Source organism: Neomonachus schauinslandi, chromosome 4 (genome assembly GCF_002201575.2).
Source record: "Neomonachus schauinslandi chromosome 4, ASM220157v2, whole genome shotgun sequence".
NCBI classification, from domain to species: Eukaryota; Metazoa; Chordata; class Mammalia; order Carnivora; family Phocidae; genus Neomonachus; species Neomonachus schauinslandi.
In genome coordinates, this window is record NC_058406.1 from 168,050,652 (window position 1) to 168,072,217 (window position 21,566).

Here is a 21,566-nt window from a genome sequence, read left to right on the forward strand (position 1 = left end):
CATGTTAGATTTGCAAATCCCATCCTGTTTTAAAATGATCTAGGCTGCAACACCAGGAAGATTTCCATCTCCAGATGACTGAGGGACATCATCAAATACAACCATCTCTTTCCCATCTCTGAATTTGAAATTATACTGGATATCATTTAACAAACAGATGGTTTTCAACCAAGATTCCTGACTGTTTGATAAAAGAGCATGACATTGCTCTGCTAAATAGATTCATTCAGTAGTGCATTTCTCTTGATTAAGAATTAATTTCCTTTTTGGGAGTGATGGATATGTTCACAGTCTTGATTGTGGTGATAGTTTCACAGGTATATCTACCGATGTCAAAATTTATCAAATAAAAAAGCGTCCAATGCTAGAACATATACCAGGCTGATTGTACCTGCTAAGGCTGTTAGAGCTAGTTAGCTGACCTACCCTCTCTGAACTGCATAATTATTTTAAAGGAACTGAAATTCAGTTGGAGTGTTTTGTTTTGCAGGTTTCAACTCCAGATGTCTTTCCATTCCTATCCCAGGGATGGCAAATGCCAACCCTGCCTGATCCTGTACCTTCTGACCGATGCCTTCCGGGATGGCATAAACCCCTCCTATGAACACCAAGTTTAGGATATATTTGAATATCAAATCAATCTGAACTGAAATTCCTGCAAGAGAAACAGGTATGTTTAAGATTTTTAGCCTTGTAGTTCTTTGTGTATAAACCTTACAGATGCAAATACCCAAGAGACTTTGTACAAATCCAGAAATCCAGCCAGTAGCCCAGGGGCAGAAGTTCTCCTCAGGCAGATGATAAGTTACTCACCTCAGGGCCAAAAGGGCCATATTTGTGTCCAGAGAAATCAGGTTGTTCGGAATAGAAGGCATAGACCGAAGGCCTACGGGAAAATTGGAAGGTTCAGAATCTCCCCCAAACCACATATAACAAAGAATATCAAGTTTCCCTTACACATTGAGGAAAAACTCCTCTCAAATCAAGTTAACTAATCTCCCAACCACTGTTCGTCTTAACACGTAAAATATCTCTTTCTTGTTTTTCGGGGGCAGGGGGGCAGATTCTATTCTTCCCACATCCACCACCCCCCACAGTACTCCCACTGTGCTAGCTGCCTGGTACCACCTTCAGGGAGCAAAAGTCACAAAGGATTATCTGAACACATACTCGGGTGTTTGATCCTCAAGATAATAGAGCCCAGTGAAAAGTCACATGGACCTTGTGGCCTGCGGCCTGAAAGCACATCTCCATTAGAGTGAGAAGTCAGTCTTACTGCTTCCCCAGTCCTAGGGATGCTGCTGCTGGTTTATTTATCAAAGCCAGGAACCCCCTGGAGCTCTGCTCTAGCGGCCAGGATGAACGGCTGTACTAATCCCTGTAACTAAACAGTCCGCAATGGCCTATGTCTGCCATATCCTTCTTAGGGAAGTAACCCTCAAGGCTGAGAACCACAAAACTTAGTAATACTTCACCTCCACTGTGCCCATCTAGTCTTCACCCAGTTCTAACCTAGGATGGAGACATGCTGAAGAAAGAAGAGGGCAAGTCAGGGGGACAGAAACAAATACCTTTCGTCATCTGGCAGGGTGAGCCACTGCAGGATGGTTAATATTCTCCGCTCATGAGGGATGACCCTGGGGTGGGGCATGACAAGCAAAGCATGATGTGAGGTCGCAGTTCCACAAACTCCAGCCTGCCGAGTGTTTGCTCTGGCACCCAGGCCATGGGCTCTCTATTTACCACCATCTGTTTTCACTTCGTTGTCGTAAAAGGCCCTCTTTCGCATTAGGGTTTAAACTTCCACTCCATTTGCAACATACTGTATTGCTCAACCTTAGCCGTAGACGATGAGACTGGAAACTCTGATTCACAGTCAAATGAGGAACCTGGGCTGTTGATCAGAGGCTCTGCTACAGACAGAAAGACCCTGGGCTCAAAAGCATCACCATTTAGTGAGTAAAGCCGTTAGCTGTGGCCACAGAGGGACCAGGACTTATATCCCCAGTCGGTATCTTGCTGGTGGTGTGACCTCTTTTGACCTCTGTGCCACTTTGACCTCTGTGGGCCTCAGTTTATACCTCAGTAAAGGAAAGATAATAGCAAAACACACTGCACACAACTTGATTGTAAGGATAAAATGAGACAAGACAGGGGCGCCTGGGTGGCTCAGTCGGTTAAGTGTCTGCCTTTAACTCAGGTCGTGATCTCAGGGTCTTGGGATTGAGCCCTGTGTCAGGTTCCCTGCTCCTCCCCCCTTTCATGCTCTCTCTCTTAAATAAGTAAATAAAATCTAAAAAAAAAAATGAGACAAGACAGGCAAAGGGCATGTACAGTGCCTAGCACATAGTACGTTCCAAAAAAACCTTTATTTTTATTAATGATCATAAGGAGTTATCACTCTATCTCTAAAGACCTATATGACTTTAGATATGTTATTTAATCTGAAACTTTACATTCTTCCTCTATAAAATAAGGGGTTAGGAAAGGTAGTCTTGAAATTCTCTTCTAGCTCTATAAAAATCTATCAAGAATAGGCACATATAATTATGAGACTGACAAAAAGGGTATAATCTTCATCCACAATGACTTTTGTGTTTAAGTCTCATTCCTCTGTTGAAATATAATTACCCGAAATCTGGCAAAAGCTTCAAGAGCTCTGAGCTAACATGATAGTGCTGTAGCCTGAGCTGAGTTTCATTAAGATGCTCACAAGTAGAGTGATATTTTTATTTATGGGGAAATTTTGCTCATTCTTTCCTAACAAGGAGCACAACATGCTTGTCTGCTCCCCATCCGAGACCGGACATTAGAGCTTGTTTATGATGAACTCAAACTAAAGCCCAAGTTTAATTGTGGTTAGTAAAAATTATTGTGGCCAAGAGTGAACCCTAGTATAAATTACGTTCCCTGGGTGATAATGATGTGTCAATATAGGTTCATTGGTTGTAACACACACACCACTCTGGTGGGGCTCACTGACGATGGGGAGGCTGTGCATGTGTGGGGACAGGGGGTATATGAGGATTCTCTGTACCATCCACTCAATTTGCTATGAACCTAAAACGGCTCTAAGAAATAAACTCTCCTAAAAACTTACTGTGGGATGCTGGCGAGCCATGTAAACTTTTACTCTTGGTGGCTGTGAACAAGAGCAAGCCAGGGAAAGACAAATCTTCAGAGCCATGGCAGAAGCCTCGAGTTGGCAGGAGCTCTAATGAAGGAGCTCTTCCCCCATGCCCACCCCCACCAGTCACCCCCACCAACTCTCATAGATTGGAGATTTGTCATTCCTCTGGCCCCCTCTCTGTCTAGAACGATCCCACCAGCCCAGAAAATCATGTTTACCATAAAATGGAGTCCTGATTTAAACAAAATCCAACGCTCTTGAATAAATGGGACCCTGTTTATTATATCCTATAATTGAATTAGAAATAGGCACAGCAAAGCCAAGTTAATCACTTCAGTTATTTAATTCATCAGCCTCAGAAATCCCTTGGATCTGAACAAAATAATTACATATTTAGAATTCTTTCCTAACTTAGAAAAAAGCAAATGCCGTAGCCCTTCCATTTTACCTCACTTAACTACCTACCTCCAAGCTGCTTTATATTATGTAATTGGTGTTAAGTCACAAAAATGGACTCTGATGGACTTGCTTGACGCCAACGGAAAAATACAAGCTAATAGAATTTGTGTGGAGCTCAGAGCACGCATCTTCTAACACCTCTGCTGGATATGGTGCTCATCCAGTAGCGGGCAGGGAATAAGAGTGTCCGCTCCAAGGCCAGAAGGCTTGGGTTGAATCCTGACTCCAACATATGTTGGTGATGAGACTTTGCCAAGTTACTTCACCTTTCAGTGCCTCTATAAAATGAGGATAATAATAGTTCTTATCTCACAAGGTTGTTGTAAGGATTAAAAGAGAGAATACATAAAAGCATTTTGGATAGTGCCCGGCACATCAAGTTTAGAGAATGTTAGCTTCTATCATTATGTACTGGATTCACAGGTCCACAGAGACAACACACTCATTCATGAAATATTTGTTAAATGTATATTACGTTCGAGGCTTTTGTGTGAATGTAAATAAAGATACAAAATACTCCTACTAAAAAGACACTTACAGAGGAGTCACTGTTCTCTGCTTAGAGAGGTAAGCAGGTGATTGTCACTTTCTGGGCAGGGGCTGAGTATGTGTGTGTGTGTGGTAAGAACCAGAGAGGGGGAACTGTAGAGGCCTGAGTATCCATCCTAAGTGTGACCCTGGGCACAACACTTTACCTCTCTCAGCCACAGTGTTGTAATCTCGCCAGTGAGGAGTTGGACAAAGTGGTCTCTAACTTTCCTAGGAGTTCTAGATCATCGTTACGAAATTGCCCCAGGAACCAAAAAGACATGGCCCCTTGCCATTAGTGTTTAAAATACAACACAGAGACATCACAAACAGACATGGCAAAGGAAGAGTGTGTGTCCGAACAGAGAGGAAAATGGAGCTCATGCGGCTGTCTTCACCATCACCGTTTTGATAGAGAACTTGTCACGAGACCAAGTATGTCAGATATGGTCAGAAAAAGAAAAAATTGAAAAAAAAAAAAAAAGGAGGAATGGAGAATGAAGGACTAGGTAAGGCATTTAGTGTTAAAGAGGAACAAATTACCTTAGGACACATATCGTCATTGTATGGTCAATGTTGAAAGAGATGATGTGAATTAGAAAACAAATACCATTTATCGGTTGCTCTCCATGTACTAAGCACCCTCTAAGCACCCACTAAGTTAGCCCATGCTACCCTCACAACACTCTATGATAAAGATGCTATCGTTGCCATTTTAAGATTATGACATTAATTTATTGAGAGATTTCATCACTTGTTCATGGTCAGCATCGATGAAGTGGCAGGGCTGGGATTAGAATCGATCTAAACACTCAGACATACAGGGAATTGCTGCCTTTGAACATGAACTGACACACACACACAAAATGTCATAGTGCGTCAGCTGAGGATTACTTTGGAATAAAATGCTATCATTTAAAAAGCAAGAATAATTCTAGGTTGCATTATGGAGCCACGTTAAAAAGATGGCCTGCAAAGTCTAAATCCATGGTCTGAATCTGGTTTCAAATTTAAGAATTTTCAGAATGTACCATGTGTTGATTCCCCTGACGTATACTCCATTAAATAACTGAAAGTATGACCCTGGTTTGCTTTGTTTGTTTGTTTGTTTAGTTATAAAAAGATTTTTTAAAAAAAGAAAGAAAAAAGCTAAATCCAAGTCACTCCCAGAATACAGAGGTAAAAGAACAATAGCCCGAGAAGCAAAGCAAAACTAAGGACATCTTTAGAGCACACAAAAGCTACCTTCTTATAAGTAGCTTGAAATGGATGGAGAAAATTGCCATTCCAAATCAGAACACTGGGCCTTTTCAATGAAGCTTTGCAGCAGTTTCGGGGGGGGTGGGGTGGTAAGGGTGGGGACTAAGTATTAATTATGTTGTTGGCCCCTCTCCATTCTGCCAAGCAAATATGTCATGGGGCAAAAGAAATCATTTCTGTAAGTATCTATGACAGTCAAGGGTTAAATTGGTAGATCAACATGTCATTTATGTGTCATTTCTAACATACCCACACTTAATTCTCAACTCAGAAAACTTCTTTAAAAAAAAAATAGGTGGGAAAAGGAGACTTTTACAGGGTCACTCTGTCTTACCTTCAAATCACCAAACCCACTTGCAATTTAGTCCTTCAAATCTGAAAAAGCTACTTTTATTCCTGAATTTGGAGAATATAGATGGTCCCATTCTGGATTAATTTGAACCTGTGATTGCTCTCAGCACACTACTATTATAGAATAGTCAGATTTTTGTTAAGGCATAAGAAGCAAATATGGAAACAGCTTTAGGTGGTTAAAAAAAAAAAAAGATGGAAAGAACATCTCAGTGGGAAGAAAATCCCCATGAAAGTTGAAACAGATTCCTTTTCTTACTAAGGAGCCTTAAAAATAATTAACATGTTGACACTTTTCTTAGGTAAGTTTCATCTTAAGACTATTTTATGAACATTAACTACTAATCTCCCCATTACCTCTGTGGGGAAGAGAAGTAGTTCCATTTTTCTTATTAGGGAAATCCTAGAGTTCAGTGGAAAATGGAGTGGAAACAGAGGCTTCTCCTTGTCTCCTGTCTGGAATTTCCAATCTCTAGACCACTACATCAGCTGTCTGAGACCACACTAGACTTTTAATGTTGTGAACCAAAATAAATATAGCATGTTATAATATATTTATAGAAAATGATAATGCAAACCACAGCAATAAATAGTCTAAGAGAAATATACATTCCCTAGGAGGTAAGTTACCAAAACCTATCAACAGGGACAGAAAAATCTTAAGGATGACAAGAAGAAGAGAAAGTCTTCTTTACATTCTATTAAGAAAAGAAAGGGGGAAGAAAAGAGAGGGAAGACCTCTAAAAAAAATACTTGGAAGATTATTTTCAATCAGAAAATATTCAAAAGCTCGAGTTCTTTTATATTTAACTGAAATAAAATTGAATTGAATTCATGTTTCATAAGCTAAATCATAATTGTAATTTTACAAACATTGACAAAATAAAGATAACTTACACCGACCAGAAGAATGTCCCAGCTTTCACCCCTTGCTTGGTGGCTGTAATCCATAGCTAATGAGGAAAATATAAGAGGCTTATAATGTGTTCTGAGTTTTGGTCAAAGAAGAAAAGTTTTTAAAATATATTAGATCAGATATCTTATACTTTACCCACACCCTACGATAAATTTCACATTATTTGCATTCATTCTCTTTTCACATCTGGAAGTCAGAATCATTATTTCCATAAATGTCATTCAATACATTCTCTGCAAAAGCTTTCAAAAGCTCTGCTATGATTCTAGTGGCATTTTTAACTCCTATTTCATCTCAAAAGTCTCTTCTGTACCTGTCTTTTCTGATCATTGTTTTGAATATTTCACTTACATGACGCAATTCTGCTCATCAAAGGACCCAGGAGTGGACCATATGTTTCCTGTACTATTGAAAGCCTACAGAGGAGAACCCCAATTTGGCACACAGATGCCAGAATCTTGGAACCTAGCTTTGTCTTGTTTTGTTTTAAACCAGGTAAATGAAAAGGGTGAAAAAAGCTATTTTTTATTCTGAGATTTTCCCATGTATCTTTTATTTAGCCTTTCAATAAATGGAGTTTTAGGAATAAGCTCCTGGGATAAGTTAGGTGAACCAAGCATTTCATTTAGGCTTTTAAAATATTCTTTCCAGTGCATGCTTTTGGGAGGCAGAAGATTCAGTAGTTAAGAACCTGAGTTCTACAACCAGATCGCTGGGTTCTAAGCCTTGCCTCTGTCACTCACCAACTGTGCAGTCCTCCAGTAAATTCCTTAAGCTCTCTGGGCTTCAGTTTCCTTTACAATGTAGATAATATCACCTAGCACATGGGATTATTCTAAGCTTTAATGAGTTAATACATTTAAAGTCCTTAAAGCAGTGTCTTAGCATTTGGTGAACACTGGATCAATTTTAATCTTAATTATTATGCAATGGAAAGAAATATAATCCAATTATTCTAGGAACATTAAAAACAGCTTAGGATGGCCAGTGTCCCACTGAACATAAGTCTGTAAGAAGAACCTTCCCCCCGCCCCTCAGGAGGCAAACAGGAAGGAATGTGGCTCGTTTGTTCTAAGACCCAAGCAAAAATGGTCTAGGAATTGCAGCCAGCAGGAGCTTTTCTGGTTTCATTGTATCCAGATTTCCATAGTGTCTTACAGACTCCGGTGAAAACCTCTGGGTTTTGAGGAAAGGGGAAATTGGGATGTGTGGGGCCTCCATGAGGTTGGCCGTGTTTTCAGAAGGGTCTGGGACGTCCGGCCTGGGGGAATTCTGCGGGTTCCCAAACCTCTGCAGAGGAATTGAAGATCTCCAGCCTCGCAAAATCACAGCTGCTGCAGCGGGCAAGTAAGGGATAGGCAGGAGAGCATGAGAGCCCTCTCAGACTGGAGGAGGTGTGAGCTGCCTAGCGAATGTCAGCATGGGGGAGGTGGTGCCCTCCTCCCATAGGGATGGGTCATAGAGATAAGGATCTCAGATTGCTCTGAGTGCCCTCCCAGAGTTTGGTTCAGAGCATCCTTCCATTTTACAGGCAAATTCTGGCATGCTGGGAGTCCCCGGGCCAACCACAATTCAAAATGTGTCCATTCATTCATTTTTTTTTTTTTTTCTTGGTTAGGGAAAGGGTTTTCCCTTTTGAAAGGGTTAGGGAAAAAAAATGCCCTTTAGTTTATGAATTTTTGAGTTATCTGCCAATCAATTCATTTTAGGAGTGGAAGAATCCTTGGTCATTTAATATCAAAATTTACTTAGGTTTCTCTTTTCTTTTTTTTTTTTTATTTATATGGATTTTTTAAATTATGTTATGTAGGTCACCATACAGTACTTCATTAGTTTTTGATGTAGTGTTCCATGATTCATTGTTTGCATATAACACCCAGTGCTCATTGCAATACATGCCCTCCTTAATACTACCCATCACTGGGCTAACCCATTCCCCCCACCTCCCTCCCCTCTGAAACCCTCAGTTTGTTTCCCAGAGTCCATAGTCTCTCATGGTTCATCTTCCCCTCTGATTCCCGCCCCCCCCTTCATTTTTCTCTTCCTTCCTCTGTGGTCCTCCGCACTATTCCTTATGTTCTACATATGAGTGAAACCATATGATAATTGTCTTTCTCTGCTTGACTTATTTCACTTAGCATAATCCCCTCCAGTTCCATCCATGTTGATGCAAATGGTAAGTATTCATCCTTTCTGATGGCTGAGTAATATTTCATTGTATATATGGACCACATCTTGTTTATCCATTCATCTGTTGAAGGGCATCTCGGCTCCTCTTTTGAATGTCTTCTACATTTGAAAATGCATGCAAAAAGTCTCCTATATTCCATACATGATAAAGTCTTTGTTTCAGCCAACTCTTAATGGAGGGCACCTAGTACAACACCATCTCCCCAGACAAAGCATCAGGAATATTCCGTTTTATTGATTTATATATCTCTTCGTATATTTCCTCATCAATTTCTATAGTAGTCACAGTTTCTTCCACAACTCCCTATGTCATATTTAAATGCTGATCATAAGCATGTAATCTGCCTGGAAGCTCTCTGTCGTTTCTTATTTTCATATAAATTCGCTAATCCAGGCTGAGCCTGATGAGATCCAGATCCAGATCCAGATCTAGAGTGTTGGTAGTTTGTTGCTGGTCTACGTGGTCCGCCAAGTTTCAAGCCCTGCGCTCTATCCCTCCTCTCGAGAGAGAACGAGAGCCCGCCCTCCACCCACCCCAACTGCCTCTAGAGATGGGAAAATGCAATGCCGGGCAAGTAGAAAGAAATTTCCTATGCACCGTCTTACTTTGTAGAGTTTGCATTGGTCATCTGAAACTGGGGCAGAGCTTCAGGGGGAGGCATAGGCTGGGCCTATAAGGAAAGGGAATGTCCAGGCCTGGGCATGTCCATTCTTTCTTGTTGCAGGACCTCCAGTATCAAGAAGATGCACTCAAAACTAGGTGTTGGGCATCCCGCAGGTGACTCAAAACCACATCAGATCCCAGAGAGACCAGTTTCTTGTATATATATATATTTTTTTTTTAAAGATTTGCTTATTTATTTTGGGGGGGGTGCAGAGGCACAGAGAGAATCTCAAGCAGACTCCCGCCTGAGCTTGCAGCCCACACCTGCCTGCTGGATCTCGCGTCCCTGAGATCATGACCTTGAGCTAAATCAAAAGTCAGATGCTTAACGGACTGAGTCACCTGGGTGCCCCAACCAGTTTCTTATATTAAGTGATCTATTTCCATACTCATTTTCATTTCAGAGACTCACAGTGTATTCATATCCAAACAACTTCATACAAAATCTAGTGCCTTGCTATTTACAAAGAAGTTGTACTAGGCAATATTTGGCAGTTATGAAATGTGAGATTAATCTGGGGTTTTCTAATGGAAATTTTTTAATGCAATTTTGTCAAATGATGAGCCTGCACTTTCAAAAGTTATGTTGTGGAATTATGCTGATGTTGGCATTATCTGGGCAACAGGAAGTCCTACGGGTAACTTTCAGCTCAGTAATCCTCACAGGAAAAGATCACCAGAAGGGGTCTTTGCAATGGTATAAGGAAAGGGCATGGGGAGAGAGGGTGGCAGAAGTGAGTGTGCTAAAATGTGCCCAAAGGCAAAGTCAGGGTCATGTGCTCTTTATACTTTTCTGTACTTCCCCAGATTTTTACAGTGACAATTAACATCTTTGTAATCAGAAAAAAAATAGCCAATTGTAAAAAGCAAGCAAACCATGAAGACAATTAAAAGGTTAAAAAAAAAAAAGTTATTTCTGGACCACCTGGGTGGCTCAGTCAGTTGAGCGTCTGACTCTTGATTTTGGCTCAGGTCATGATCTCAGGGACCTGGGATCGAGGCCCGTGGCAGGCTCTGCGATCAGTGGGGAATCGGCTTGAGGATTCTCTCTCCCTCTCCCTCTGCTCCTCTCACCACCCCCGCAACACTCTCTCTCTCTCTCAAATAAATAAATGAATGTTTTTAAAAAATTTATTTCTTCTCAAAAAAAAAAAAAAAGAATCAAAACATTCTTCCTGCTTTTTGGTACAAGTCATACTGACCATATTTTCTTTTTTTTTTTTTTTAATTTTTTTTAAAGATTTTATTTATTTATTTGAGAGAGAGAATGAGAGACAGAGAGCACGAGAGGGAGGAGCTGACCATATTTTCTAAAAGAAAAGTAGGAGCATGGTCAGAAAAGTGCAAAAAGTGAACAAATGAGAGAATATTTAAAATTAAAAACATTTAAAAATCTCAAACTAAAGAATCCTAGCAGTAATGAAGCCATTCTATCAGGATTTAGGCAAATGGTAGGAGACTGAAGCATGATGTTCTTAAGTTAAATCAGATCATAAGTAGTTCTAAAAGTTCCTTTGCAGGGCATATGTATATATTTTATTTCTGAACTCAGAAGTTAAATCTAGTAATCACAGAGAGAAAAAGTCACTAAAATGCTGGTCAAAAAAAAAAAAAAGAAAGAAAGAGAAAAGAAAAGCAAGAACAAGCCTCTGGGGTTATTAGAAAAAGAGAGAGAGAGAAGTTTCTAGTTCCTTGTTAATTCAGAGAAAAGGGAAGCAGTATTTCTCTGAATTTGAATGTAATATAAATTTCCTCAAAGATTGGTAAAACAGCACAACGAAAATAACCTGACAAGACACTAGATTTGGTTTCCCCACCTTTAATGCCAATATTTCTCCATTGCTCGGCTTTATCTAGAGGCAGTTTCCAACATTTAGGTCTCAGATACTACATTTTGAAGAGGGAACAAGTGGGAAAATTATTGTACCTATTTGATATGTTATCGGGAATTTAAAAAAAAAAAAAACCTTTCTCACTGGAATCAGAAGGATTTAAATGTGAAATCCAACACTTTCTCACATTAAATAAAGTATGCTGCTATAGGAGAAGGGGAGAAGTTTTGAAAAAGAAAATAAGCAAAGAACATTTTTCAAAAACGTGAGCTACTATTGTAGTCTTTCTAGCAGTTCTTTGCAGGGAAATTATTCCTTTGCAGTCAAAAGCACAGAGCCTGGATAAATAGAATTCTGGGAGACCAGAGGGATGCATGGGGCTGTAGCATCAGCTGCAGGAAATCACTTACTGAGATTCAAGAGTCAGAACAAGCTAAGATATGAGGGTTGGGGCTGCAGCAGAGTGGACTGTGGGCTGGTGTGGCTCTTTGCAGGTGGTTAGGGCCTGAAGAAGGTAACTGATAAAGTACAGGGAAAAAGTACAGGCAAACACAGCTCAGATACAGTGCAATCCAAGTTCAATCCAAGACACAGTAGTGGGACACCTGAATGTGTCAGGCTGTGGATTACGGCCCGAGAATAAAGAGTTTCTACCCCCATGGGGCCCATAGTCTGAAGCAGATATGTGAATAATTTCAAAAATATATGGTCAAATTTATGACAGAAATAATGTGAAAACCCAAAGGAGGGTCCCTGAGCTTAGCCAGGGCTGGAAGAGCTTAGTGACTCCCTGGGGACAGACAGTTCAACTGAAATTTGAAAGATAAATAAGAGTCTGGTCGCAAAGCGGCCAGGTGAGAATTTAGAGCACCCTAAGTGCAGAGCAGAGTCCATCCTAAGCATGTTAAGATACAGTAAAAAGAGCGGGGGGGATGCCCAGATTTATAGCAATCTATGGAAAAGAAACAACAGAATATATAAAAAGTAAAATTTTCCTGAAAAGAAAGCAACACCTCCCACCAGCAGGATAATAAAATGGGCAGGAAGAGAGGTTAGCAATGACTTGCACTTTCCATCAAGTCAATCCTTTTGGCCCAGAATTCCACGCCTGTTCTAATGTCATCCAGCTTCTCTTTGGCGTCTCTTTCTCAAATGTGTCATGGTTCCTGTGTTTTCACGCTACAGTAATTCACGAGGATGGTCTCGGGACCAACTCACTCCGTCACCACTACTGGCAGAAATAGCTGCACCCCAAGCCTCTTGAGGAGTGAGAAGAATGCACCTGCTCCTCCTAGAAACGCCTTGCTGGAAACTGTGGCTTTGGAGGACTTGCATCATGATGGGGTGTTGGACTTCTCAAATCTCCATGTTTCGTGGGCCCCTTGGAGTCTCATGCATTCTCCACTTTGCTGAGTCCAGATTTAAACCGAACAGGGAATTTCCCACTGAGATATCTTACTATCAGAAATTGCAGGATTATAGCAGAGAGATTTTGCAAAGAAATAAACATGCTTAAAGAACTTCAGAAAAAGTTGTTGTAATGAGAACAAAGTAATTTTAAAGCAACGACAACAACAAAAGGAATCCCATTAAAATATGTATGAGAATTGTAGCATCATAAAGTGCATGACAACTTTTAATAGCACATTGTGAGGATTAACAAATTAAAAGCAGACCCCAGTTTGCTAAAATGGCTATATCTGTGTTACCAAAAAGAAAATAAAGGGGGGGGGGTGAAATTAAATTATAGAAATTATTTTTGGAAGCCTAATGGTGAGATTCAAATTTTCAGATGGATGATATACAAATGCCTCATCCCATCTATTAAATTTTAAAGTAGGATTAGAGTAGTTCTTATTTACCATTTACTCTGACTCCTTTATTATTTAGCCAAATGTCTTTCATGGTTTCATCATTCAGTAAAGATAAGGTGAGTTTAATTTAATTACCTAAGATTTTTATAAATATTTTCTTTACCCCAATTATTTTTTTCAGTGGTTATTTTGTGAAATGTATCAGCCTCTGAAAAGATGAGGTAAATGTTAAGAAATATTTATTAAGGCTCATCTTTTCTTATATTTATAGTTTCTTATATTCTTATTCTGTAGTTCCTTATAGTTTCTGTCCATATGTTCTTCATATGTGCTTACTTTCAATAATAAATATGTTTTTAAATTATAGCTACTATGTTCCTTGAAATATTTATGGTGTCCCTTTGTTCAAGACAGAAGTACAGGGGCACCTGGGTGGCTCAGCCGCTAAGCGTCTGCCTTTGGCTCAGGTAACAATCCCAGGGTCCTGGGATCGAGCCCCGCATCGGGCTCCCTGCTCAGCGGGAAGCCTGCTTCTCCCTCTCCCACTCCCCCTGCTTGTGTTCCCTCTCTCGCTGTGTCTCTCTCTGTCAAATAAATAAATCTTAAAAAAAAAAAAAAGAAGAAGAAGAAGATAGAAGTACAAATCAGTTTCACTGTAAATCTTTGTCAACATTAGGAAAATACTAAACTTGGTCAAATCTGTCAACATTGAGAGTTAGTCAGGAAAAAGGCAAACAGAATTGAAAAAGTCTTCACTCCATTGGACAAGTTAGCAGCATTCCCTCGGCTCTGTTTCTGCAGAGGTTAATGAATATGTGGACTCATCTTCTGAGTCATGCCAACTCAGAGGGAAACTAATGTCAACACTTGGGGTAAGGTGATCCAATTTGATAAAATTACCATTTATCTCTATCTCCTTTGTGGTTCTTCAGGGGAGTTCGCTTCCATGACAAAATTAATATAAAAAAACAACTAGTGACAGCTTGACAGAACTCTAAATTTCAATCATTTTATTTACACATAAAATGTCCTTCTATCATAAACTTTGTGAAATCCAGTCTGTAAACAAATTTCACTATGCTCAAAACTTTGGTCATCACAGACTTCTGGGAGTCCAGCCTGAATAAAGACAGCAGAATCAGAACATCTACTATAAAGAAACACTTCTACAGACATAGAAGAAGTCTTCCAGTATTTGTTTTTTTAAAAAATGAGAAGCCCATGTTTAACTTTGCATACTGATTTGTTAGGCATGAATATATTTTTGTAATCACAAATGACCTTTTATCAAAGAGCAACACCATTTTCTTCTGACTTTATATTCTCTAGCTTGCCCATAGATTGGAGCAAACATTTCCAGGTATGGGATCGCTCAGGGATGGTAGATTTGTGGATGTGTGCAGACACTGCCCATCTTCATGTCATGGCAGATAGACAAAGGTCTCAGCCCTCTGTCCTCTAACCAGTGCTCCAGGGAGTTGCAGCCCCCAGTCAGAGTTGACATAAGGTGGGACCATTTGCCGTCTTTCTTCTACACGTTTTTCATCGGCTGGGTATACTGGATTGTGCTCCTGTAGAGATTCTGGCACTTCTTCCCAGGGGCACCCTTGGTTCAATTCTGCCCATTCAACAACCATGGTTTCACACTGCCATTTTGCTCATGTCTGACCAAATCAAGTTGCCTAACCTTGCACACAGTCATAGGAAAAATATGATGTAGAAAGCCACCTACATCCTTTTTTACTTTCTGCCCATCCATTAGATCTGTAGTAAACAGTATGAGTTCTTTCAAAGTATTAATTTGCTGGTCCGAAATGAAGGTAGGGTTCCACTTACATGTAACTTCCAAAAATTTCAAAAAAATGGATTAAACAAAAGAATTCATGAATTTCCTGTGGGTTTCATTGAGCTCCTTTTTATCAGCAAGTTTCCCTGTCTCTGTTCATATGGTACCTGGGCCAAAATTTGGGGGTAGTCCTAGTCGTTCACTTCTCTTTTTCATTGTACCCCTAAATCTAGTAAATCAGTAAGATCTGACTGTATATTCCTTCCTCAAAATGTTTCCGAAATTTGCCCTTCTGTCACCATTTCCATCACCATCATCTAATGAAGACAGTTATCATCTCGCACATTTATAATCATTACCTCACCTACACATACACATACACACACAGACAGATGAACATGCACACATATACACATTATTTACACATATACATAGATATTATGTGCATATATATATGTATATATATATATATATATATATATATATATATATATATACAACACTAAAGGACAGAAACATTGCTAAGTATGAGGAAATTATATGCATCTTTTTTGCAGGTAAAAATTTGGGGATGAAATGTTTCAATGCACAGACACACATACATAAAAAATACAAAACTTACCGGTTGACCTCCCCACCATCTATGATTAAATTTCTCTCGCCCTCGAAGATGGAAAGTGGCATCAAATACAGGATCATACATTGAATTGCCAACAATCCCATGTGATTCTGGATACAGTCCCTTTGTGTAAAAGCAAATTTATTGTTAAAATACCAATATGATAATCTGTATATATTAGTTCTATCATAAATTTTCTTATCATAGGAGGTTTTATAGAAATATTTAATTTCCAAATTTGTATAAGATATATATAGACTTCATGTGTGTCTGAGCAAACATGAATATTATCTATGGATTAATCATAAGCTATCTGAGAGGCTTAACATGATGATAAGAAATTTAATATTTGGGGTTTTTTAACTGTTGCAATTTAATAAGATGACAATAACTTTTATTACAATAAACTCAGCTGGAGATTGAAATTTACTTATGTGCCTCCAAAGAAGCTTCTATTTATAAATACACTTTTCCTTTTCCCTAAGTTCTACTTCTACCCCAGAACCCCTCAAATTCATAATAATAATAAAATAAATAAACAAATTATGTTTTTAAAGAAGAAAGCAAGGTAGAATTGGGAGTATCTAAACACTAAAACAAAGCAGTCAGTATTTTCATTTGAAAACTCAGAAAATAAACAACAGATCCTGTGGTATCTGGGAGAAGTTTAATGTACATGTTCAAACAGAATGGCACCTGAAAAAAAGTTTTCAGTTTTGAAGTGACAGCAAAGTTCAGTCCCCCACAAAGTTAGTAAAAGACATGTACTGTGAACAGCTCACTCAGACAAGATAGAAAACAGACAGATTTTCTTGGAACACTGAGAAACATGTTTTTTAAAATCTCCCTTTAAGTCATTTCATGATGACATCTACATCCACACCCTCTGGATCTACATCATTTGAAAAAATACTTACAGGGGCGCCTAAGTGGTTCAGTCCGTTAAGTGTCTGCCTTTGGCTCAAGTCATGATCTCAGGGTCTTGGGATCGAGCCTCATGTCGGGCTCCCTGCTCTGCGGGGAGCCTGTTTCTCCCTCTCCCTTTGCCCCTCCCTGCCCTGCTCACTCTCTCTCTCTCACTCTCAAATAAATAAATAAAGTCTTAAAAAAAAATACTTACAGTGGCCAAAGTATATAAGTTAGGGAAAGTTTTTGTTGGGTACACGGGTCTCATGTAGGGAGAGTGTGTGCCGCAAGACCCTAGGAACAGAATTTCAGACATTAGAGCAAGAGAACCAACAGAAGTCACTTCACGTATGGGAATCCACTGTATAAACTATCAAACACTTGCGTTACCATCACTTCCATATTTCAAATAGTAGAACACATTTAAAGCCACGTGTCCATAGCTCTCAAAGCCCATAGCTGTGCACATACTGTGCAGATCATGGATCCTGATGAGAATATAGCATGAAAAGGACTTACTTAGCTTTTCAATGTGAGGCATGACTTTGTTGCCTTTCTTCATGTATGATGCACGGAAACCGTCCACCGAAAAGATGATTAATGGAGGGCGAACAAACCTTAAACAGTAACATAGTAAGCTTTAGAAAACGTACTGCCACAAAGTTTCCATTGTGCCTAGTCATTCTCCACAACTGGGATCAGGAATTTCCAAGATGAATCTTCAAGTGAGGATATCGGGACAAGCCTGGGCTGCCAGCCACGTAGCCTTTGTGACAACCAAAGTCCACAGTTAATTGACCAAGGTCATAAAATGGCCAGGGAAGGGACTGGACTCCAGATTTCCCCTGCTGCCTCTCACATTGCAAACAAGTTTTTTCACGGTGTATAAAGTTGTTATATTTGTCTGGAATAAGTGTTCTCCCATTTGCTACCTGGAAAACTCCTATTCATTCCTTAAAACCCACCTCAAGGTTTCCTCTTCTGTAATGTTAGCTGCTCACACTTCTGAATTCCTTTAAAATATTCATTCATACCTCTTTTGTCATTCATATACATATTACATTATTTCGATGCAGAGTCTACATCTTATTCATCTTTCTATTTTGTGGACCTATAGTAGAGCTCCAATAAATGTTTAGCAAATACATGAATGAAAGGGTGAATGAAGAAAATGAGCATGAAGTTTATAGCGGTGGCACTCCTGTCCCCAAAACTTATAAAAGAATTCTTTTAGGTTTAATCATAAAATAACTTTAAAAATAATCAAAATTGATGAAGATCTTTAAAAAGTCCATCAATAAAGGACCAGACGATCCATTTAACTAGGGCAGGATCTGATAAAATAGGTCCTTTGTTATAGTCTAAGGATGGAATTGGCCGGTCAGGCTTGAGAATACTAAACTATGTGCAACCATTTTTTTTCTGATAGTTTGAAGATAATGCAGCAAGCACAGGCTTGAGTTTATTTGAAGCCACATAATAAATAAGGTATATTTCAAATGAGTCACAGATAAAGCACTTAGAATAATACTACAGATGAGTTCTTTATTGTCGTGACTGTTACCACTTGATAGGGCTTCTACCACTAGACTGCTTTGTCCACAAAAACAACCGAACAAATTTTAAACAGCCGTTCCATTCAGAAAGTCCAAAGGAGTTCAAGTGCCTCATTAAAGCCAAAAGAGGAGATGAAAATAAAGACAATATCAAAATACTTGGATTTTGTGTCGCGGGCTGTGCTGCCTAAAAACAAAAATCCACTTGAACAAATAAATTAATGAAAACACACTTGTTGAAAATTTATTTTCTGCCAGGCATTTTAAGGGTCCATGAATTTTCAAAGTTTCCTGGAAGGCATAATAAGTGCCTTATGTGGGTCACACTTGAGCCGTGGGGTGTCACTCAAGTCTGGCTGCAGCCCAGCAAAGCAGTCTTCAGTAGTTTGTCAAGTTCCTGCAGCATCTGGTAGGAGTTACCAGCTTGGATGATATTTTTGAGAAGTTCTGTAGTCCTCCCCACCTCCCCCCCCTGCCGCAAAAAAAAGGCAGAAGCAGCCCTTCAGGAAAAAACTCTGAAAAAAAAAATAAATCAATGCCAGAAATGTTTCTTTCCTTCTCTGGTGATATTTAGATATACTTTGTAAAATCTTCAGCTATGGTGAAGTATAGAGGATATTCAGTCTTTGATATGTGCAGAGGCAATAAAAGAAAAGGTTTTAAAAACTCACTACTTCGGGGCACCTGGGTGGCTCAGTTGGTTAAGAGCCTGCCTTCAGCTCAGGTCACGATTCCAGGGTCCTGGGATGGAGCCCCACGTCGGGCTCCCTGCTCAGCAAGGAGTCTGCTTCTCCCTTATTCTCTGCCCCTCCCCCTCTCTAAAATAAATAAATGAAATCTTTAAAAAAAAATAAAAACTCACTACTTCAAGATGTGCATTCTAGCTTTCGACGGATTAATCACTTACAAGTACTTGAGTCTACGTTTACCTGTATAAGAGGATCTCAGCTTTACATTGTCTGTCACCATTTATCCATCCAGATCCTGGGATATTTTATCGACTAATACGCAAAACTTCATCATATTTCTAAAATGCACTTACCCTGCAGGGCATTCCGGGGTCTTTATTTCCTCACAGTTGTCATCTACCCAGTGTGTCTCTCCTATAAGAGAAAGTGGGTAAATTCACTTGTGAATCTAATTGTCAATACCAACCAGAGCCCTAAAGAACACAACGCCAGGCCCCATGTCCTGTTAGATACTCGTTGCTTATGGGACACCATCTAAACAGAAACTCTGAAATAAAGTCTAGTGTTGGTTTGGCTTACTAAAGTACACCCATACATAATGGGAAAGCTAATATTTAATAGCCCCAAGTGGTGTTTATGTGAGCCTTCTGAGTCTAAATGGTTTGTAGATAAAAACACCAGTGGCGTCAGTGAACAAAATTTCATGTTTGTTTCCCTCCAGAAATAAACTGTTTGGTCATTAGATGGAACATTCTTTTCTCCACCACCGAACATCTCAAAGCCATAGAAAGTATGGCACAACTACCCTTTAGTTGAGGGGAAAGGCTTAGAATACTCAGGGGTGATAAATGGAAGATTGCAAGAGAGAGAGATTTGCCAGTGGATCTGTGTTCAGCCCGTGAATTTAGGAAGAAAAATCAATGATGTCTTTCACTTTTATCTTCCTCCAAGGTCCAAGAGCTTTCCTGAGTTACCCCATCAAGAATGGAGAACAGAAAAGAGCTCAGGTTTAAAAATAAAGAAACACAAAAACGGGGCTTCCTTAGGAGAAAATGAAAATTATCAAAAAGCATTTGCTTTAAATGGTCTTAAGGCAAATAAACATCACATGTCTTGACCATATTGGAAATCTCCCTGGTCAACAAGAATCTGACTCCTGGCAACTGGGTAGGTTAGTAACAAGCTCTTTCCTTAAAGTGGGAGAAGCTTTACCACATATCTAGTAACCCAGGGCTCACACATGGGCCTCACAAAAGTATTGCAACTAGAATTTTTAACCAGCAAAAGCCAGTGTTTACTGGTTCAATGACCAATGACACCTAGGACTTTTTTCTTTATTTTCTCTTCTAATAGCCTCTGTGGATTATTATTACATTTACTACATAGGGAGAAAAAAAGGAAAAGGAATAAAATTCTCAATCGATTGTATGCTTTATCAAAAGTTACAATAATTGTTTGGGCAGGGGAAATTTTCCAAATTCAGGATTCATGGAATATCTTCCTGCCACAAACTTATCATTAAAAACATTTCAGAACGGATTTGCTTTTCCCCCTGAAATCTTTTCATGGGAACTCTTCTTAAATGTTCCGTGTCACAGCTAGGAAGAAGGATTTAATTTTGACAATAAAATGACTTGCAAAGTTTACATAAAGATTCTTGGATCTTTCCATTAACCTCCATAAGTGGGTGCTGTGGTAACTTCAACTCCTTAAAGAGAGAAACGTCATCTTTTATATTTTCGTTAGTCCACCGACCAGTATTTACTATTAGAATAAAACCATCATATTCTGCAATCGACCATAAACAGTGAACAGATATGCACATATAGCTTTGGGAGCTATGGGTGCCCTGATCCTCCTTACCAGCTAGTACACCCATCTTTAGGCCACTGCTAGTGCCTCAGTTTACAGCTTACATCAGTAGGTACAAAAGCCATGTCCTCCCCCCCCCCCCCCCCCCCCCCCCCCCCCCCCCCCAGGGCAAGAATGCTGCAATTTACCTTCCGGTAAAACAGGCCAAGGTGAGACTTCCCCTAAAACCACGTCCCTGCTGGCCGCCCCCTACCCTGGTATCCCTTGCTCCCTTACACGGTTTTCCTGCAGAACAGTCCCTCAATACATTCCATGTATGGAATTCCGTCACAGGCTCTGCTTTTAGATGACCTGATCTCAGACCAAGACAGGACCTTTAGAAATCTCTTCATTATTATGATGCTACCACATTCTGGAATTTGGGGCGATTTCCTTGCTATTTCAGATCAGTGAAATGCAGGGAAGCAAAACGAAGAAAGAGGCATGAGAAATTAAAAAAACACAACTCCTGCCCTCCTCCCAAACCCATATCCAAGGCGTTAGAGCCACAACATCCAAGACTCCTTGGAGCATCTCCAGTTCTTATTCTTTTAAAGCTCCCGCCGACCCACGGACACCCATACCTTTGCAAACCACTTGGTAATTAGTACAGCAGTCTCCCCTGGCCAAGCAGTCCTCCGAGCAGTGGCAAGCATTGTCTTCGTTTCGTACTTCTCCGCATCTGTCCTTAGTACACTCCCAGCCACCAGCTGAAATCGGCACCATAAAACACTTAACACTGCTTCTCACAAACCGAATGAAAGAGGCCACAATTGCTTACAAGCGTTGCCAACAAAAAGAGCTAAAATCCCACATCATTTAATCTGCTTGTGAAATTAGAGTTGGCCTGAGGCCTAGATGATATTTGGAGGACTTACAAATAGGTTGAATTCCTAATTTTTCAAATCAGAGTCCGAAGCCAAACATAATTGGGCTCCTTTGGAAAAATGGAACCCTACCCATTTGCGCACTGTACTAAAAAAAAAAAAAAAAAAAAAAAAAAAAAAAAAAAAAA

General features: G+C 39.7%; 1 protein-coding gene and 1 pseudogene across 5 annotated transcripts in view; both read right to left on the reverse strand.

Annotated features, from left to right (window-relative positions):
* The window catches only part of ENPP2 (ectonucleotide pyrophosphatase/phosphodiesterase 2), a 78,391-nt gene that overhangs the window by 41,929 nt on the left and 14,896 nt on the right, over nt 1-21,566 (reverse strand). For all 5 annotated transcript variants that reach the window (XM_044914293.1, XM_044914292.1, XM_044914291.1 and 2 more), the window contains exons 4-11: nt 21,136-21,261; nt 19,054-19,114; nt 16,975-17,072; nt 16,670-16,749; nt 15,553-15,672; nt 6,626-6,681; nt 1,572-1,637; nt 814-886 (exon numbers count right to left, since the gene is read on the reverse strand). In XM_044914293.1, the coding sequence (XP_044770228.1) occupies nt 814-886; nt 1,572-1,637; nt 6,626-6,681; nt 15,553-15,672; nt 16,670-16,749; nt 16,975-17,072; nt 19,054-19,114; nt 21,136-21,261 (680 nt within the window). The remainder of the gene's footprint in view (nt 1-813; nt 887-1,571; nt 1,638-6,625; nt 6,682-15,552; nt 15,673-16,669; nt 16,750-16,974; nt 17,073-19,053; nt 19,115-21,135; nt 21,262-21,566) is intronic.
* LOC110578743 lies at nt 8,994-9,309 on the reverse strand (annotated as a pseudogene).